The 20,000-nt window shown below is 49.9% G+C and overlaps 2 protein-coding genes across 6 annotated transcripts in view; one reads left to right on the top strand and one right to left on the bottom strand.

Moving 5' to 3' along the window:
- The window catches only part of mrpl57 (mitochondrial ribosomal protein L57), a 4,080-nt gene extending 3,248 nt beyond the window's left edge, over positions 1 to 832 (bottom strand). The window contains exon 1 of one of the 2 annotated variants that reach the window (XM_037541850.1): positions 691 to 832. The gene's annotated coding sequence lies outside the window, so the exon portion shown is untranslated. Of the gene's footprint in view, positions 1 to 428; positions 664 to 690 lie in introns of those variants that run through there. The other variant, XM_037541851.1, reaches the window with a different exon arrangement.
- A 19-nt stretch (positions 833 to 851) lies between these two features.
- The window catches only part of ttc7b (tetratricopeptide repeat domain 7B), a 51,892-nt gene continuing 32,743 nt past the window's right edge, over positions 852 to 20,000 (top strand). For all 4 annotated transcript variants that reach the window (XM_037541849.1, XM_037541848.1, XM_037541847.1 and 1 more), the window contains exons 1-5: positions 852 to 1,007; positions 8,773 to 8,927; positions 9,248 to 9,416; positions 12,261 to 12,394; positions 15,491 to 15,612. In XM_037541849.1, coding sequence (XP_037397746.1) covers positions 887 to 1,007; positions 8,773 to 8,927; positions 9,248 to 9,416; positions 12,261 to 12,394; positions 15,491 to 15,612 — 701 coding nt within the window. In that variant the 5' untranslated portion in view covers positions 852 to 886. The remainder of the gene's footprint in view (positions 1,008 to 8,772; positions 8,928 to 9,247; positions 9,417 to 12,260; positions 12,395 to 15,490; positions 15,613 to 20,000) is intronic.

The raw sequence follows: 20,000 nt of genomic DNA, 5'->3' as shown, positions 1-20,000 counted from the left end.
TGTGTATAGTGTGTGTGTGTAGTGTGTGTGTATTAGGTGTGTGTGTGTGTGTGTAGTGTGTGTGTATTAGGTGTGTGTGTGTAGTGTGTGTGTGAGTGTAGTGTGTGTGTATAGTGTATGTGTGTGTATAGTGTGTGTGTGTAGTGTGTGTGTATTAGGTGTGTGTGTGTGTATAGTGTGTGTGTGTGTGTAGTGTGTGTGTGTATAATGTGTGTGTGAGTGTAGTGTGTGTGTGTGTGTATAGTGTATGTGTGTGTAGTGTGTGTGTGTATAGTGTGTGTGTGTGTGTGTGTGTGTATTAGGTGTGTGTGTGTGTATAGTGTGTGTGTGTAGTGTGTGTGTGTATAATGTGTGTGTGTGTGTAGTGTGTGTGTGTATAATGTGTGTGTGTGTGTGTAGTGTGTGTGTGTGTGTGTGTGTGTGTGTACCGTCTCTGGTTCTAAACGCTGAAATATCCGGTCTTCTTTCTAAATTCGAGCTCAGAAGCTCCGCGTTTCCCGTCCAGCGCCCCGCGGCGGCTGCTTTAGCTTAGCCTGTAGCTAACTGACCCCTAACTGCACCCAGCCCGGTCCAGCTCGGCCCAGTCCGGTCCAGCTCGGCCCTTTATCACAGCCCGAAACGCCGCTAACCCACTCAAGCGATCCGATAGTACACCCATCAAATAAATAGCAGACAACACATCTTACTAACCCGATCAGAACCTGCTGCTGGGTCTCGGCTCGGTGCTCCGACAGCGCGGCTCGCTCTCCCCCGTGCGCCGCTGGCAGTGCTGCCCCCTGCAGGCTGGAGGAGCTGCCCCGTGTCCGCGGTTGAACAGCAGCGCTGTCCAGGTCATCACCGTCATTAATACCGTAAACAGCCCCGCGGTCGGCGGCGCTGGTGCGTGATGGCGGCCCGGAGGTCCGGTTCGAGGCTGGAGGGGGAGATCGAGCGCTGCCGCGGGGAAAATCAGTGGGAAAGAATCCCCGAACTGGTCAAGCAGCTCGTGGCTAAACCGCTGCAGCTCGGTGAGCAGAACAGCCAGGGCTTCCTCTCTCCGTCCCACCTTAAATGGCGCTGCAGTTACACTGCTAAATGATGCCGTTTAAGGTGGAACGGATAATTCCGTTTAGATTCTGGCGAATAGTTAGCGGCTAGCGTCTACACCGGCCACAAACAGAGCGGACTCTGGGTTTATAAAGGCTAAAATAACGTTAATAACACCTTTAGGCCCAAATTACCCGGCTCGGCTCGGCTCGGCTCTGGACCGTGAAGAATATCCACCGTTTTAAGGCGGAACCAGGCGGAGTGGGCTGGCTAGCTAGCCTAGCCGCGCCGTTAGCACTTCCTGCTTTAAAGTCGTTTTTATTCGCTGTTTTTGTTTTAAAGGACTTTTTAATTCAGGATCAATAAGAACGACTTAATACCAGATCACCCCGAATTCACCCCGAATTCACCCTGAATTCACCATGAATTCACCCCGGACCAGTACCCAGAACTCGGACACCCCGCCGAGCTGAAACTGGACTTTTAATTAGGTCGTATTTTAAATATCTGGAGTTATTTAACTTATTAAGCAGCGCGTTGTTTTTAATTTAAACTATTTACAAATAAACAAGCTTTTTGAAGCTTAAGCCTTTTTGTTTCATCATTTTGTTACATGTGTGTTATTATTATTATTACTGTTATTATTATTATTATTATTATTATTGTTAGTAGTAGTAGTATTGTTGTTGTTGTTGTTGTTGTTTGTTGGTATTGTTTGTTGTACTTGTTATTGTTACTGTTGTTATTATTGTTATTATTATTATGTTGTAATGAAGGAGCTCTGTGTTCTGGGTGTTAGGGGTGGTAATGAGATTAAAGGGCGCGTGTTGAGTTTTACACAATAATCGACCTGTTCCTGTGTTCCTGTGTTCCCGTGAGGCGCAGTTAATCGGTGGAGATTGTTGATATTTCCACAGTTTTTCAGATTATCTGCTGATTTGTAACCATGGTAACGAGATTTGGCTCATCCTGTTCCTCCTGTTTCTCTGCTGTTGAGCAAACCTGCCTCTGAGTCACGAGGCCTTTATATATTTTAATAAAGTGTCTCGCGCAGCCTGGCGGTCAGAGGAGGGCTGGTGTGGAAAGACTAGCAGGAGGAACTTAAGAGGGAAAAGTGACAAAACGTGATGCGCTTCCTCAACGCAGCCTTTCCGACGTTTGGAAGTGCAGTTGAGCAGATGCACCGACAGAATAGCAGTGCTACACCTACAAATGCCCGGAGTCTGTGAGGTGGTTCATTTGTCTAGTTATGCTGAAATAAACAGTTAAAGTGCTGAAAAGACATGAAGGTGGCCTTTCAGACGAAGAGGAAAACATCCTTCACTGACTTTTATAAGCCCTGATGTGAATAAAGTGACCGGAAAAAAGCTGAATGTTGTGGTGAGGGTTAGTTTGATTGTGTCTTCGGTGCAGATGGTGTGGTTGGTTGGTGCTGATGATGTGGTTCGTTGGTGCCGATGGTGTGGTTGGTTGGTTGGTTGGTTGGTTGGTTGGTTGGTTGGTGTCGATGGTGTGGCGGTGTGGTTGGTTGGTTGGTGCCGATGGTGTGCTTGGTTGGTTGGTTGGCACCGATGGTGTGGCGGGTTGGTTGGTTGGTGCCGATGGTGTGGTTGGTTGATTGGTTGGTGCAGATGGTGTGGTTGTTTGGTTGGTGCAGATGGTGTGGCTGGTTGGTTGGTGCAGATGGTGTGGCTGGTTGGTTGGTGCAGATGGTGTGGCTGGTTGGTTGGTGCAGATGGTGTGGCTGGTTGGTTGGTGCAGATGGTGTGGCTGGTTGGTTGGTGCAGATGGTGTGGCTGGTTGGTTGGTGCAGATGGTGTGGCTGGTTGATTGGTTGGTGTGGCTGGTTGGTTGGTTGGTGCCGATGGTGTGGTTGGTTGGTTGGCTGGCGCCGATGGTGTGGTTGGTTGGTGTGTTTGGTGCTGATGGTGTGGTTGGTTGGTGTGTTTGGTGCCGATGGTGTGGCTGGTTGGTTGGTGCAGATGGTGTGGCTGGTTGGTTGGTTGGTGCAGATGGTGTGGTTGGTTGGTGTGTTTGGTGCAGATGGTGTGGTTGGTGCCGATGGTGTGGTTGGTTGGTTGGTGCCGATGGTGTGGCTGGTTGGTTGGTTGGTGCAGATGGTGTGGCTGGTTGGTTGGTTGGTGCCGATGGTGTGGTTGGTTGGTTGGCTGGCGCCGATGGTGTGGTTGGTTGGTGTGTTTGGTGCTGATGGTGTGGTTGGTTGGTGTGTTTGGTGCCGATGGTGTGGCTGGTTGGTTGGTGCAGATGGTGTGGCTGGTTGGTTGGTTGGTGCCGATGGTGTGGTTGGTTGGTGTGTGGTGCCGATGGTGTGGTTGGTGCCGATGGTGTGGTTGGTTGGTTGGTGCCGATGGTGTGGTTGGTTGGTTGGTGCAGATGGTGTGGCTGGTTGGTTGGTTGGTGCCGATGGTGTGGTTGGTTGGTGTGTTTGGTGCCGATGGTGTGGTTGGAGCCGATGGTGTGGTTGGTTGGTTGGTGCCAATGGTTTGGTTGGTTGGTTGGTTGGTTGGTTGGTGTGGTTGGTGCCGTTGGTGTGGTTGGTTGGTTAGCGCCGATGGTGTGGTTGTTTGGTTGGTTGGTGCCGATGGTGTGGTTGGTGCCGTTGGTGTGGTTGGTGCCGATGGTGTGGTTGGTTGGTTGGTGCCGATGGTGTGGTTGGTTGGTGTGGTTGGTGCCGATGGTGTGGTTGGTTGGTGCCGACGGTGTGGTTGGTTGGTGTGGTTGGTGCCGATGGTGTGGCTGGTTGGTTGGTGCCGATGGTTGGGTTGGTTGGTTGGTGCAGATGGTGTGGCTGGTTGGTTGGTTGGTGCAGATGGTGTGGCTGGTTGGTTGGTTGGTGCAGATGGTGTGGCTGGTTGGTTGGTTGGTGCAGATGGTGTGGCTGGTTGGTTGGTTGGTTGGTGCTGGTGGTTTGGTTGGTTGGTGTGGTTGGTGCCGTTGGTGTGGTTGGTTGGTTAGCGCCGATGGTGTGGTTGTTTGGTTGGTTGGTGCCGATGGTGTGGTTGGTGCCGATGGTGTGGTTGTTTGGTTGGTTGGTGCCGATGGTGTGGTTGGTGCCGATGGTGTGGCTGGTTGGTTGGTTGGTGCAGATGGTGTGGCTGGTTGGTTGGGTGGTGCCGATGGTGTGGTTGATTGGTGTGTTTGGTGCCGATGGTGTGGTTGGTTGGTGTGTTTGGTGCCGATGGTGTCGTTGGTTGGTTGATTGGTGTCGATGGTGTGGTTGGTTGGTGTGTTTGGTGCCGATGGTGTGGTTGGTTGGTGTGTTTGGTGCCGATGGTGTGGTTGGTTGGTGTGTTTGGTGCCGATGGTGTGGTTGGTTGGTTGGTGCAGATGGTGTGGCTGGTTGGTTGGTGCAGATGGTGTGGCTGGTTGGTTGGTGCCGATGGTGTGGTTGGTTGGTTGGTTGGTGCCGATGGTGTGGTTGGTTGGTTGGTTGGTGCCGATGGTGTGGTTGGTTGGTTGGTGCCGATGGTGTGGCTGGTTGGTTGGTTGGTGCCGATGGTGTGGCTGGTTGGTTGGTGCCGATGGTGTGGTTGGTTGGTGCAGATGGTGTGGCGGGTTGGTTGGTTGGTGCCGATGGTTTGGTTGGTTGGTTGGTTGGTGCCGATGGTGTGGCTGGTTGGTTGGTTGGTGCCGATGGTGTGGTTGGTTGGTGCAGATGGTGTGGCGGGTTGGTTGGTTGGTGCCGATGGTTTGGTTGGTTGGTTGGTTGGTTGGTTGGTTGGTGCCGGTGGTTTGGTTGGTTGGTGTGGTTGGTGCCGATGGTGTGGTTGGTTGGTGTGTTTGGTCCCGATGGTGTGGTTGGTTGGTGTGTTTGGTGCCGATGGTGGTTGTTTGGTTGGTTAGTGCCGATGGTGTGGTTGGTTGGTTGGTGCAGATGGTGTGGCTGGTTGGTTGGTGCAGATGGTGTGGCTGGTTGGTTGGTGCAGATGGTGTGGCTGGTTGGTTGGTGCAGATGGTGTGGCTGGTTGGTTGGTTGGTGTGGCTGGTTGGTTGGTTGGTGCCGATGGTGTGGTTGGTTGGTTGGCTGGCGCCGATGGTGTGGTTGGTTGGTGTGTTTGGTGCTGATGGTGTGGTTGGTTGGTGTGTTTGGTGCCGATGGTGTGGCTGGTTGGTTGGTTGGTGCAGATGGTGTGGTTGGTTGGTGTGTTTGGTGCAGATGGTGTGGTTGGTTGGTGTGTTTGGTGCCGATGGTGTGGTTGGTTGGTGTGTGGTGCCGATGGTGTGGTTGGTTGGTGTGTGGTGCCGATGGTGTGGTTGGTGCCGATGGTGTGGTTGGTTGGTTGGTGCCGATGGTGTGGCTGGTTGGTTGGTTGGTGCAGATGGTGTGGCTGGTTGGTTGGTTGGTGCCGATGGTGTGGTTGGTTGGTGTGTTTGGTGCCGATGGTGTGGTTGGAGCCGATGGTGTGGTTGGTTGGTTGGTGCCAATGGTTTGGTTGGTTGGTTGGTTGGTTGGTTGGTGTGGTTGGTGCCGTTGGTGTGGTTGGTTGGTTAGCGCCGATGGTGTGGTTGTTTGGTTGGTTGGTGCCGATGGTGTGGTTGGTGCCGTTGGTGTGGTTGGTGCCGATGGTGTGGTTGGTTGGTTGGTGCCGACGGTGTGGTTGGTTGGTGTGGTTGGTGCCGATGGTGTGGTTGGTTGGTGCCGACGGTGTGTTTGGTTGGTGTGGTTGGTGCCGATGGTGTGGCTGGTTGGTTGGTGCCGATGGTTGGGTTGGTTGGTTGGTGCAGATGGTGTGGCTGGTTGGTTGGTTGGTGCAGATGGTGTGGCTGGTTGGTTGGTTGGTGCAGATGGTGTGGCTGGTTGGTTGGTTGGTTGGTGCTGGTGGTTTGGTTGGTTGGTGTGGTTGGTGCCGTTGGTGTGGTTGGTTGGTTAGCGCCGATGGTGTGGTTGTTTGGTTGGTTGGTGCCGATGGTGTGGTTGGTGCCGATGGTGTGGTTGTTTGGTTGGTTGGTGCCGATGGTGTGGTTGGTGCCGATGGTGTGGCTGGTTGGTTGGTTGGTGCAGATGGTGTGGCTGGTTGGTTGGGTGGTGCCGATGGTGTGGTTGATTGGTGTGTTTGGTGCCGATGGTGTGGTTGGTTGGTGTGTTTGGTGCCGATGGTGTGGTTGGTTGGTTGGTTGGTGCCGATGGTGTGGTTGGTTGGTTGGTTGGTGCCGATGGTGTGGCTGGTTGGTTGGTTGGTGCCGATGGTGTGGCTGGTTGGTTGGTTGGTGCCGATGGTGTGGCTGGTTGGTTGGTTGGTGCCGATGGTGTGGCTGGTTGGTTGGTTGGTGCCGATGGTGTGGCTGGTTGGTTGGTTGGTGCCGATGGTGTGGCTGGTTGGTTGGTGCAGATGGTGTGGCTGGTTGGTTGGTGCCGATGGTGTGGTTGGTTGGTTGGTTGGTGCCGATGGTGTGGTTGGTTGGTTGGTTGGTGCCGATGGTGTGGTTGGTTGGTTGGTTGGTGCCGATGGTGTGGCTGGTTGGTTGGTTGGTGCCGATGGTGTGGCTGGTTGGTTGGTTGGTGCCGATGGTGTGGCTGGTTGGTTGGTTGGTGCCGATGGTGTGGCTGGTTGGTTGGTTGGTGCCGATGGTGTGGCTGGTTGGTTGGTTGGTGCCGATGGTGTGGCTGGTTGGTTGGTTGGTGCCGATGGTGTGGCTGGTTGGTTGGTTGGTGCCGATGGTGTGGCTGGTTGGTTGGTGCCGATGGTGTGGTTGGTTGGTGCAGATGGTGTGGCGGGTTGGTTGGTTGGTGCCGATGGTTTGGTTGGTTGGTTGGTTGGTGCCGATGGTGTGGCTGGTTGGTTGGTTGGTGCCGATGGTGTGGTTGGTTGGTGCAGATGGTGTGGCGGGTTGGTTGGTTGGTGCCGATGGTTTGGTTGGTTGGTTGGTTGGTTGGTTGGTTGGTGCCGGTGGTTTGGTTGGTTGGTGTGGTTGGTGCCGATGGTGTGGTTGGTTGGTGTGTTTGGTGCCGATGGTGTGGTTGGTGTGTTTGGTGCCGATGGTGGTTGTTTGGTTGGTTAGTGCCGATGGTGTGGTTGGTTGGTTGGTGCAGATGGTGTGGCTGGTTGGTTGGTGCAGATGGTGTGGTTGGTTGGTGCAGATGGTGTGGCTGGTTGGTTGGTGCCGATGGTGTGGTTGGTTGGTTTGTTGGTGCCGATGGTGTGGCTGGTTGGTTTGTTGGTGCCGATGGTGTGGTTGGTTGGTGTGTTTGGTGCCGATGGTGTGGTTGGTTGGTGTGTTTGGTGCCGATGGTGGTTGTTTGGTTGGTTGGTGCCGATGGTGTGGTTGGTTGGTTGGTTGGTGCAGATGGTGTGGCTGGTTGGTTGGTGCCAATGGTGTGGCTGGTTGGTTGGTTGGTGCCAATGGTGTGACTGGTTGGTTGGTGCCGATGGTGTGGTTGGTTGGTGCCGATGGTGTGGTTGGTTGGTTGGTGCCGATGGTGTGGCTGGTTGGTTTGTTGGTGCCAATGGTGTGGTTGGTTGGTGTGTTTGGTGCCGATGGTGTGGTTGGTTGGTGTGTTTGGTGCCGATGGTGGTTGTTTGGTTGGTTGGTGCCGATGGTGTGGTTGGTTGGTTGGTTGGTGCAGATGGTGTGGCTGGTTGGTTGGTGCCAATGGTGTGGCTGGTTGGTTGGTTGGTGCCAATGGTGTGACTGGTTGGTTGGTGCCGATGGTTTGGTTGGTTGGTGCCGATGGTGTGGTTGGTTGGTGCCGATGGTGTGGCGGGTTGGTTGGTTGGTGCCGATGGTGTGGTTGGTTGGTTGGTTGGTGCCGATGGTGTGGCTGGTGCCGATGGTGTGGCTGGTTGGTTGGTTGGTGCCGATGGTGTGGTGGTGTGGTTGGTTGGTTGGTTGGTTGGTTGGTTGGTTGGTTGGTGCCGATTGTTTGGTTGGTGCGGTTGGTTGGTTGGTGCCGATGGTGTGGCTGGTTGGTTGGTTGGTGCCGATGGTGTGGTTGGTTGGTGCCGATGGTGTGGTTGGTTGGTGCCGATGGTGTGGCTGGTTGGTTGGTTGGTGCAGATGGTGTGGCGGGTTGGTTGGTTGGTGCCGATGGTGTGGCGGGTTGGTTGGTTGGTGCCGATGGTGTGGCTGGCTGGTTGGTTGGTTGGTGCAGTTGGTGTGGCGGGTTGGTTGGTTGGTGCCGATGGTGTGGCTGGCTGGTTGGTTGGTTGGTGCAGCTGGTGTGGCGAGTTGGTTGGTTGGTGCAGATGGTGTGGCGGGTTGGTTGGTTGGTGCCGATGGTGTGGCTGGTTGGTTGGTTGGTGCCGATGGTGTGGCGGGTTGGTTGGTTGGTGCCGATGGTGTGGTTGGTTGGTTGGTTGGTTGGTGCCGATTGTTTGGTTGGTGCGGTTGGTTGGTTGGTGCCGATGGTGTGGCTGGTTGATTGGATGGTGCCGATGGTGTGGCGGGTTGGTTGGTTGGTGCAGATGGTGTGGCGGGTTGGTTGGTTGGTGCCGATGGTGTGGCGGGTTGGTTGGTTGGTGCCGATGGTGTGGCGGGTTGGTTGGTTGGTGCCGATGGTGTGGCGGGTTGGTTGGTTGGTGCCGATGGTGTGGCTGGTTGGTTGGTTGGTGCCGATGGTGTGGCGGGTTGGTTGGTTGGTGCCGATGGTGTGGCGGGTTGGTTGGTTGGTGCCGATGGTGTGGCGGGTTGGTTGGTTGGTGCCGATGGTGTGGTTGGTTGGTGTGTGGTGCCGATGGTGTGGCTGGTTGGTTTTTATTCACGGAGGTGTGTGTTTGGTGTGTGTAGATGATCTGAGTGAGCTGTTGCTGGGTGAAGCGAAGCTGCAGCAGTACCTGAAGGAGAACCCGATAAAGCAGGGTTCCAGCCCCCGCGGGCAGCGTCCCCGCCTGGCTGAAGTGCGGAAACACCTGACGGCTGCTCTGGAGCGAGGGAACCTGAAGGTGAGAACTTACAGAACCCAAACTTTTGAACCGCTGCAGCCAAGCTATTGATATAATCTATTAATCATTTAATTATTGTTTAATTAATCAATCCCACCCCCGCTCTCCCTCCCCTTCTCTCTCTCTCTCTCTCTATCTCTCTCTCTCTCTCTCTCTCTCTCTCTCTCTCTCTCTCTCTCTCTGTCTCTCTCTCTCTCTCTCTCTCTCTCTCTTTCTCTCTGTCTGTCTCTCTCTCTCTCTCTCTCTCTCTCTCTCTCTCTCATTCTCTCTCTCTCTCTCTCTCTCTCTCTCTCTCTCTCTCTCTCTCTCTCTCTCTGTAGCCAGATTATCAGCAGGAGGCGACTCTGCTGATGGGGAAGCTGTGTTATGTAGAGGGAGATTACCGAGAGGCGCTGAATCATTACAGTCGTGTTAATCTGGATGAAATGCAGCTGGTCGGGGCTCCAGTTTACCGTCTGTCCATGATCGCCGAGGCCTACGCCACCAGGGGTCAGTACCGCGCACCTCTACAGCCTGCACGGACTTCCGCGTCCACTCAGGGAGCAGAAAGAAACCAGTTACTTCAATGTAGAGTTTTTGGGAAAATCTCCGGTTTTCACAGCACGGAAACCCCGGCACCAGGTTGATGATCAGTAGCAGAGGTTTGATGGGCACTGAGGGGTTGGCGGTGCCCGCTCATTAGCGTTGTGCTGTTGAGGAGTGAAGTGTTTATTAATCTGCAGCAAAAACACTGATCAATAAATGAACTTCAACACTTTCTCATCATCAGCCTCTGCCATTGTTACGGCTGCCACTGATGGTTATTTTTATTGATTAATTCAGTAATTCTTTTTTTGATTAGTCGATTAATGATGATTCCATTTCTCAGACCTGAAATTCAAGAGTTACTGTTACAGATTAAATTAATCCCTGCATGTCATAGGAACCTTTACCTGAGCTGGACAATATCACGATCAATAATTAATCTCAGCGTTACTGAGCTCTGCTAAAGCCTGAGTAGACTGATAAATCAATGTGATCAGTTATTAATCTCAGCGTTACTGAGCTCTGCTAAAGCCTGAGTAGACTGATAAATCAATGTGATCGGTTATTAATCTCAGCATTACTGAGCTCTGCTAAAGTCTGAGTAGACTGATAAATCAATGTGATCAGTTATTAATCTCAGCGTTACTGAGCTCTGCTAAAGCCTGAGTAGACTGATAAATCAATGCGATCGGTTATTAATCTCAGCGTTACTGAGCTCTGCTAAAGTCTGAGTAGACTGATAAATCAATGTGATTGGTTATTAATCTCAGCGTTACTGAGCTCTGCTAAAGCCTGAGTAGACTGATAAATCAATGCGATCGGTTATTAATCTCAGTGTTACTGAGCTCTGCTGAAGCCTGAGTAGACTGATAAATCAATGCGATCGGTTATTAATCTCAGCGTTACTGAGCTCCGCTAAAGTCTGAGTAGACTGATAAATCAATGTGATCGGTTATTAATCTCAGCGTTACTGAGCTCTGCTAAAGTCTGAGTAGACTGATAAATCAATGTGATCGGTTATTAATCTCAGCGTTACTGAGCTCTGCTAAAGCCTGAGTAGACTGATAAATCAATGTGATCGGTTATTAATCTCAGTGTTACTGAGCTCTGCTAAAGCCTGAGTAGACTGATAAATCAATGTGATCGGTTATTAATCTCAGCGTTACTGAGCTCTGCTAAAGCCTGAGTAGACTGATAAATCAATGTGATCAGTTATTAATCTCAGTGTTACTGAGCTCTGCTAAAGCCTGAGTAGACTGATAAATCAATGTGATCGGTTATTAATCTCAGCGTTACTGAGCTCTGCTAAAGTCTGAGTAGACTGATAAATCAATGTGATCGGTTATTAATCTCAGCGTTACTGAGCTCTGCTAAAGCCTGAGTAGACTGATAAATCAATGTGATCAGTTATTAATCTCAGCGTTACTGAGCTCTGCTAAAGCCTGAGTAGACTGATAAATCAATGTGATCAGTTATTAATCTCAGCGTTACTGAGCTCTGCTAAAGCCTGAGTAGACTGATAAATCAATGTGATCGGTTATTAATCTCAGTGTTACTGAGCTCTGCTAAAGCCTGAGTAGACTGATAAATCAATGTGATCAGTTATTAATCTCAGTGTTACTGAGCTCTGCTAAAGTCTGAGTAGACTGATAAATCAATGTGATCGGTTATTAATCTCAGCGTTACTGAGCTCTGCTAAAGCCTGAGTAGACTGATAAATCAATGTGATCAGTTATTAATCTCAGCGTTACTGAGCTCTGCTAAAGCCTGAGTAGACTGATAAATCAATGTGATCGGTTATTAATCTCAGCGTTACTGAGCTCTGCTAAAGCCTGAGTAGACTGATAAATCAATGTGATCGGTTATTAATCTCAGCGTTACTGAGCTCTGCTAAAGTCTGAGTAGACTGATAAATCAATGTGATCGGTTATTAATCTCAGCGTTACTGAGCTCTGCTAAAGCCTGAGTAGACTGATAAATCAATGTGATCAGTTATTAATCTCAGCGTTACTGAGCTCTGCTAAAGCCTGAGTAGACTGATAAATCAATGTGATCAGTTATTAATCTCAGTGTTACTGAGCTCTGCTAAAGCCTGAGTAGACTGATAAATCAATGTGATCGGTTATTAATCTCAGTGTTACTGAGCTCTGCTAAAGCCTGGCAGCCAGTAACAGCGAGGATCAGATTCAGTTAAGCCAAAAAAGCTTTTCCCCAATAGCTTCTCCAAATCCGTCCCAGTAACGGGTGAACATTTGAACCGGTGATCTTATCTGTGTTAGTTTCTACATTAATCAAATCAAATCAAATCAAATTTATTTATATAGTGCTTTTTACAACTGATGTTGTCACAAAGCAGCTTTACAAAAATGGGAATCACAGCACAGAGAATCAGACAAAACACTGAACATAATATACAGTTAAGTTACACATTAAGCCTGTTTGATTGTATTTTCCCGACTGTAAAGGATAGAAAAGCTGAAAATGATTATGTAGAAATTAATTGCGATAATAATTAATAAAGATTAATAAATGAGATCTTTTAATTTCAGTGTGTAGTTTATCCTTCATATTACAGAGGCGTTTATTATAAATCCACTTCTGGAAAAGTCTAATCTCACGGTTCCTCACTGCGACTCTAAAAGCCTCCAGACCGACAGGCTTCATGTTCAGGAGGTCCGAGGAGCTGAGGTTCCTCTGACGCTCGGTGCTCTGAGACGTTCAGCCCTTTTGCGCGGTTTGCAGTGCAGTGATCTGCATTGCTGAGCAGCTGCTGCTCCTCCATGTCTCAGAGCCGTGTATCTCCTGCAGGTCTCTGTCTGGAGAAGCTGCCGGCCGCCTCTCCGTCTCTGTCCAGCCGCCCTGCTGACCGAGACCAGGAGATCCTCACCTGCTACGAGAAGTCTGGAGATATCGCCCTGCTCTACCTGCAGGAAGTGGAGAAGGTTTGTTTGTAAATTGACTTTGATTCTGATTTGATTTTGTTTGTGGAGCTTCTTTGTTGATTGTCTTCTGGTGGTCGTCTCAGTCCGAGATTCTTAATCCTTCCTTTTCATTTAAAATCATAACTGAGCGGTTAGTGAGACAGAGACCACGACCGTCTGAAGAACTCCATTCGTTTTTATAAGTTAATTAATTTATTCATTCACTTTTTAATATAGTTTATATAAATTAATTAAAAATATATAAATATAATTTATATTTTTATAGCATTTTAGTGTTTTTATGCTATTTTTTCAGTTTAAAGAAGCAGCTGCTCTTTACTGTGTGTTCTGATGGACTGATAGAGACTTGAACGTTTTTAGCTGCTCGTATAAATTTAAATGGGAGGTCTTATGGAGTCGGTGCTGTGAGTGTGTGATGGAATCAGATCCCTGGAGAGCTGCATGGAGACTAAACAGCAGCCACTAACTGTGAGTAACAGTGCAGCTGATTGGAGAACAGCTCGTTATGACATCATCATATTCATTCATTCATTCGTCTCTAAGCTGCTTATCCTCCTCGGTCACCGGCGGAGCTGGAGTCTATCCCAGCACTCAGTGGGTTGAAGGCAGGAAGCACCCTGGACAGCCCATCACAGGACACTCAGCATATTTTATGACTTTATTTATGACTTTCCTCCTGTTTCTTCTTTATTTTTCATCGCTGAATTGAAGTCTCAGCACTGCACTGGTACTTCAGTGTTTTTTTAAGTGCAGCTGCTGCATTTTGTTTGACTCTTTAGCAAAACTGAACATCCCGATTCTCGCTGTTTGAAAATGAATCCAACGCTTCTGTCAGTATTTCTCCTGTCAATCTTGCACCTGAATAGTGTGCTTGAGCTTTTAGAGCCGATCTGACGTCCACAGGGGACTGAAACTTATTCACACTGTATACACTGGAAGAGTCTCTGACTTTTATTCCACCAGTCAGTATCACTCTGTAGACACACTGTTCAAATCAAATCACATCAAATTTATTTGTCGCGCTTTTTACAACGGATGTTGTCACAAAGCAGCTTCACAGAGTTTCAGAAAAGACAAAGTATCAACAGGACTGTAAGAATGTACAGAAACCCCCCAGTGGGCAAGAAAGGGGCAACAGTGGCCAGGAGAACTTCCCTCAGAGCTGAAGATGAAACCTTGGGAGGAACCAGGCTCACCAGGGGGGACCTGTCCTCCTCTGGTCAAACTACCTACAGAGTTATTATACTACTAATATTAACAGCAGTAATATTGATATTAGGAATAACTAGGAGTCCATGAGAACATCAGCGTAGGGTGGGCAGCTCGTCCAAGGTAGGTGGTGGCAGCTGGGGCATGGGCAGCTGGTCTGAAGCGGGTAGCAGGAGGGCTCAGCAGTCAGTCGTCCTTCAGTGTCCAGCCGGACATGTGGGTGATTGTACACTCGGAAAGAAAGCAGGGAGAGGGAATTAGTTTTATTCTGTCTGTTTGTACATAAACAGGGAATGTGAACATTTCCAGAGTGTGGCTAACGACTCCAGATCTGACTATGACAGCTTAACTAACAGGAGAGAACCAGAAGGACACACAGACACGGCAGCACTCTGAGACAGTCTGGCGTCCCTCCGCTCCACCGTCCACAGACCTGAGTGACCGCGTACGAGCAGCTGGACAACAGCACCAGCGTCTCAGTTTACTATAATTCCCTGTGTCCATGGACCCCTGGATCTGCTGCCTTTATCTAGGGGGAACATTAGCTACCAAAAGCTAAACTGAACAAGTGAGTTTTCAGCCTAGTCTTAAAGATTGAGACTGAGTCTGAGTCCCGAACAGTTTCTGGAAGATCATTCCAGAGTTTGGGGGCTTTATAAGAGAAAGCTCTTCCCCCAGCTGCAGCCTTAGGAATTCTGGGAACTATTAATAAGCCAGCGCTCTGGGATCTGAGTGGTCGTGATGGCTCATAATGAGAAATAAGGTCTTGCAGGTATTCAGGAGCGAGACCATGTAGGGCTTTATAAGTCAATAAAAGGATTTTATAATCAATACGGAATTTAATAGGCAGCCGATGAAGTGATGATAGCGCTGGACTGATATGATCAGATGTTCTAGTTTTAGTGAGGACCCTGGCTGCGGCGTTTTGGGCTAGTTGGAGTTTGTTTAAATTCGAGATTTGTTTAAACGCCGAGATTTTTAGCTGCTAATCCAGGTGCGGCTGGAAAGTCGGCGAGATTTAAGATTAAATCTGGTGATTTACTTCTTGGTAATTTTGGACCCAGAAGGAGAACCTCTGTTTTGTTCCTGTTAATAGGAGGAAGTTGCGTGACATCCAGCCTTTCACGTCTTTTACACAGTCCTCTATTTTCTTTAACCTGTATTGGTCATCAGGCTTGGCTGATCTGTACAGTTGAGTATCGTCTGCATAACAATGAAAGTTTACGCCATGATTACTTATAACTGTGCCTAACGGTAACATGTATAGAGTAAATAATAAAGGTCCTAATATAGAGCCCTGCGGAACTCCAAATCTCACTTTTGAATAATTGTTAGTTAAATTGTTTACCCTAACGAACTGATAACGTTCTGATAGGTAAGATCTGAACCATGATAGGGCCGTCCCTGTGACTCCAACCATGTTTTCTAGCCTTTCTAGGAGAATATTGTGGTCTATTGTGTCGAAAGCCGCGCTGAGGTCAAGTAGCACTAACAGGGATACGTAGTCTTGATCAGAGGCAAGAAGAAGATCATTAGTTATCTTATCTAGAGCGTCTCAGTGCTGTGGTGTGGCCTGAATCCAGACTGAAATTTTTCATATATGTTTTATATGTTTCATACTGTTCTTACTTCATGATCACACACACACATCACACACACCCTCCCACTTAGCAACCACCTGGGATATCATAGCAACCACCTAGCAACACCTTAGCAACCACTAAGAAAAGTCTAGAAGCTGTTTAAATCTTGATGACTGGGCTTCTGAAGCCCAGACTTTCTCTTTCTGGTTGTGATGGTGTGTTTTTGTTCCCCAGACTTCTGTTCTCGTCTTGTATATTAAGTGTGACGCCTGTTCAGTGTAACGGTGTGTGTTTCTCTGTTCAGGCTCTGAGTGCTGGTCTGCAGAACCGCAGCCCAAAACCTGGACCGGTGTCTCAGGATCAGGAGCTGGGCTACTTCCTGGAGACCGGCCTGCAGAGAGCCCACGTCATACACTTCAAAAACGGGTACCAGACTCTGTGTGTGTGGTGTGAGTATGTATGATGTGTGTGTGTGGGTGGGTGTGGGTGGGTGTAAGTATGTATGGTGTTTGTGTGAGTATGTATGGTGTGTGTGTGAGAGTATGTATGGTGAGTGTGTATGGGGTGTGGTGTATGTATGGGGTGTGTGTGTGTGTGTGTGTGTGTGTGAGTATGGGGTGTGTGTGTGTTGGGGATAGGGTGAGTGTGTATGGTGTGTGTGTTAGGGATAGGGTGAGTGTGTGTGTGTGTGTTAGGGATAGGGTGAGTGTGTATGGTGTGTGTGTGTGTGTGTGTGTGTTAGGGATAGGGTGAGTGTGTATGGTGTGTGTGTGTTAGGGATAGGGTGAGTGTGTGTGTGTGTGCGCGTGTGTGTTGGGGATAGGGTGAGTGTGTATGTAGTGTGTGTGTGTGTGTGTGTGTGTGTGTGTGTTAGGGGTAGGGTGAGTGTGTATTGTGTGTGTGTGTGTGTGTGTTAGGGATAGGGTGAGTGTGTATGGTGTGTGTGAGTGTGTATGGTGTGTGTGTGTGCGCGTGTGTGTTGGGGATAGGGTGAGTGTGTATGGTGTGTGTGTGTGTGTGTGTTAGGGATAGGGTGAGTGTGTATGGTGTGTGTGTGTGAGTGTGTATGGTGTGTGTGTGTGTGTGTGTGCGCGTGTGTGTTAGGGATAGGGTGAGTGTGTATGGTGTGTGTGCGCGTGTGTGTTGGGGATAGGGTGAGTGTGTATGGTGTGTGTGCGCGTGTGTGTTGGGGATAGGGTGAGTGTGTATGGTGTGTGTGCGCGTGTGTGTTGGGGATAGGGTGAGTGTGTATGGTGTGTGTGCGCGTGTGTGTTGGGGATAGGGTGAGTGTGTATGGTGTGTGTGTGTGTGTGTGTGTTAGGGATAGGGTGAGTGTGTATGGTGTGTGTGTGTGTGTTGGGGATAGGGTGAGTGTGTATGGTGTGTGTGTGTTAGGGATAGGGTGTGTGGGTGTGTGTGTGTTAGGGATAGGGTGAGTGTGTGTGTTAGGGATAGGGTGAGTGTGTGTGTTAGGGATAGGGTGAGTGTGCATGGTGTGTGTGTGTGTGTGTGTGTGCGCGTGTGTGTTGGGGATAGGGTGAGTGTATGGTGTGTGTTGGGGATAGGGTGAGTGTGTATGGTGTGTGTGTGTGTGTGTGTTAGGGATAGTGTGAGTGTGTATGGTGTGTGTGTGTGTGTGTGTGTGTGTGTGTGTGTGTGTGTGTGTGTGTTAGGGATAGGGTGAGTGTATGGTGTGTGTGTGTGTGCGCGTGTGTGTTGGGGATAGGGTGTGTGTTAGGGATAGGGTGAGTGTGTGTGTGTGTTAGGGATAGGGTGAGTGTGTATGGTGTGTGTGTGTGTGTGTTGGGGATAGGGTGAGTGTGTATGGTGTGTGTGTGTGTGCGCGTGTGTGTTGGGGATAGGGTGAGTGTGTATGGTGTGTGTGTGTGTGTGTGTTAGGGATAGGGTGAGTGTGTATGGTGTGTGTGTGTGTGTGTGTGTGTGTGTGTGTGTGTTAGGGATAGGGTGAGTGTGTATGGTGTGTGTGTGTGTGTGTGTGCGCGTGTGTGTTGGGGATAGGATGAGTGTGTATGGTGTGTGTGTGTGTTAGGGATAGGGTGAGTGTGCATGGTGTGTGTGTGTGTGTGTGTGTGTGCGCGCGTGTGTGTTGGGGATAGGGTGAGTGTATGGTGTGTGTTGGGGATAGGGTGAGTGTGTATGGTGTGTGTGTGTTAGGGATAGTGTGAGTGTGTATGGTGTGTGTGTGTGTGTGTGTGTTAGGGATAGGGTGAGTGTATGGTGTGTGTGTGTGTGTGTGCGCGTGTGTGTTGGGGATAGGGTGAGTGTGTATGGTGTGTGTGTGTGTGTGTGTTGGGGATAGGGTGAGTGTGTATGGTGTGTGTGTGTGTGCGCGTGTGTGTTGGGGATAGGGTGAGTGTGTATGGTGTGTGTGTGTGTTAGGGATAGGGTGAGTGTGTATGGTGTGTGTGTGTGTGTGTGTGTGTGTGTGTTAGGGATAGGGTGAGTGTGTATGGTGTGTGTGTGTGTGCGCGTGTGTGTTGGGGATAGGGTGAGTGTGTATGGTGTGTGTGTGTGTGTTAGGGATAGGGTGAGTGTGTATGGTGTGTGTGTGTGTGTGTTAGGGATAGGGTGAGTGTGTATTGTGTGTGTGTGCGCGTGTGTGTTAGGGATAGGGTGAGTGTGTATGGTGTGTGTGTGCGCGTGTGTGTTAGGGATAGGGTGAGTGTGTATGGTGTGTGTGCGCGTGTGTGTTGGGGATAGGGTGAGTGTGTATGGTGTGTGTGCGCGTGTGTGTTGGGGATAGGGTGAGTGTGTATGGTGTGTGTGCGCGTGTGTGTTGGGGATAGGGTGAGTGTGTATGGTGTGTGTGTGTGTTAGGGATAGGGTGAGTGTGTATGGTGTGTGTGTGTGTGTGTGTGTTGGGGATAGGGTGAGTGTGTATGGTGTGTGTGTGTTAGGGATAGGGTGTGTGGGTGTGTGTGTGTTAGGGATAGGGTGAGTGTGTGTGTGTGTGTGTTAGGGATAGGGTGAGTGTGTGTGTTAGGGATAGGGTGAGTATGCATGGTGTGTGTGTGTGTGTGTGCGCGTGTGTGTTGGGGATAGGGTGAGTGTATGGTGTGTGTGTGTGTGTGTGTGTTGGGGATAGGGTGAGTGTGTATGGTGTGTGTGTGTTAGGGATAGGGTGAGTGTGTATGGTGTGTGTGTGTGTTAGGGATAGGGTGAGTGTGTGTGTGTGTGTGTGTGTGTGTTAGGGATAGGGTGAGTGTGTATGGTGTGTGTGTGTGTGTGTGTTGGGGATAGGGTGAGTGTGTATGGTGTGTGTGTGTGTGTGTTAGGGATAGGGTGTGTGTGTGTGTTAGGGATAGGGTGAGTGTGTGTGTGTGTTAGGGATAGGGTGAGTGTGTGTGTGTGTGTGTGTGTGTGTTAGGGATAGGGTGAGTGTGTGTGTGGGTGGGTGTGAGTATGTATGGTGTTTGTGAGAGTATGTATGGTGAGTGTGTATGGGGTGTGTGTGTGTGTGTGTGTGGTGTGGTGTATGTATGGGGTGTGTGTGTGTGTGTGTGAGTATGGGGTGTGTGTGTGTTGGGGATAGGGTGAGTGTGTATGGTGTGTGTGTTGGGGATAGGGTGAGTGTGTATGGTGTGTGTGTTGGGGATAGGGTGAGTGTGTATGGTGTGTGTGTGTTAGGGATAGGGTGAGTGTGTGTGGGTGCACACGTGTGTGTGTTAGGGATAGGGTGAGTGTGTATGGTGTGTGTGTGTGTTAGGGATAGGGTGAGTGTGTATGGTGTGTGTGGGTGCACGCGTGTGTGTGTTAGGGATAGGGTGAGTGTGTGTGTGTGTGCGCGTGTGTGTTGGGGATAGGGTGAGTGTGTATGGTGTGTGTGTGTGTGTGTGTTAGGGATAGGGTGAGTGTGTATTGTGTGTGTGTGTGTGTGTGTGTTAGGGATAGGGTGAGTGTGTATTGTGTGTGTGTGTGTGTTAGGGATAGGGTGAGTGTGTATGGTGTGTGTGTGTGTGTGTGTGTGTGTGTGTGTGCGCGCGTGTGTGTTGGGGATAGGGTGAGTGTGTATGGTGTGTGTGTGTGTGTTAGGGATAGGGTGAGTGTGTATGGTGTGTGTGTGCGCGTGTGTGTTGGGGATAGGGTGAGTGTGTATGGTGTGTGTGTGTGTGTTAGGGATAGGGTGAGTGTGTATGGTGTGTGTGTGTTGGGGATAGGGTGAGTGTGTATGGTGTGTGTGTTAGGGATAGGGTGTGTATGGTGTGTGTGTGCGCGTGTGTGTTGGGGATAGGGTGAGTGTGTATGGTGTGTGTGTTGGGGATAGGGTGAGTGTGTATGGTGTGTGTGTGTGTGTGTGTGTTGGGGATAGGGTGTGTATGGTGTGTGTGTGTGTGTGTTAGGGATAGGGTGTGTATGGTGTGTGTGTGTGTGTGTGTGTGTGTGTGCGCGTGTGTGTTGGGGATAGGGTGAGTGTGTATGGTGTGTGTGTGTGTTAGGGATAGGGTGAGTGTGTATGGTGTGTGTGTGTTGGGGATAGGGTGAGTGTATGGTGTGTGTGTGTGTTGGGGATAGGGTGAGTGTGTATGGGGTGTGTGTGTGTGTGTGTTGTGGATAGGGTGAGTGTGTGTGTGTGTGTTGGGGATAGGGTGAGTGTGTATGGGGTGTGTGTGTGTGTGTTGGGGATAGGATGTGTGTGTGTTGGGGATAGGGTGATTGTGTATGGTGTGTGTGTGTTGGGGATAGGGTGAGTGTGTGTGTGTGTGTGTGTGTGTGTGTGTCTGTTGGGGATAGGGTGAGTGTGTATGGTGTGTGTGTGTGTGTTGGGGATAGGGTGAGTGTGTATGGGGTGTGGG

Source organism: Pygocentrus nattereri, chromosome 10 (assembly GCF_015220715.1).
Source record: "Pygocentrus nattereri isolate fPygNat1 chromosome 10, fPygNat1.pri, whole genome shotgun sequence".
NCBI classification, from domain to species: domain Eukaryota; kingdom Metazoa; phylum Chordata; class Actinopteri; order Characiformes; family Serrasalmidae; genus Pygocentrus; species Pygocentrus nattereri.
Note: the sequence above shows the minus strand (reverse complement) of the source record. Positions and strands in the feature narration are given on the sequence as shown.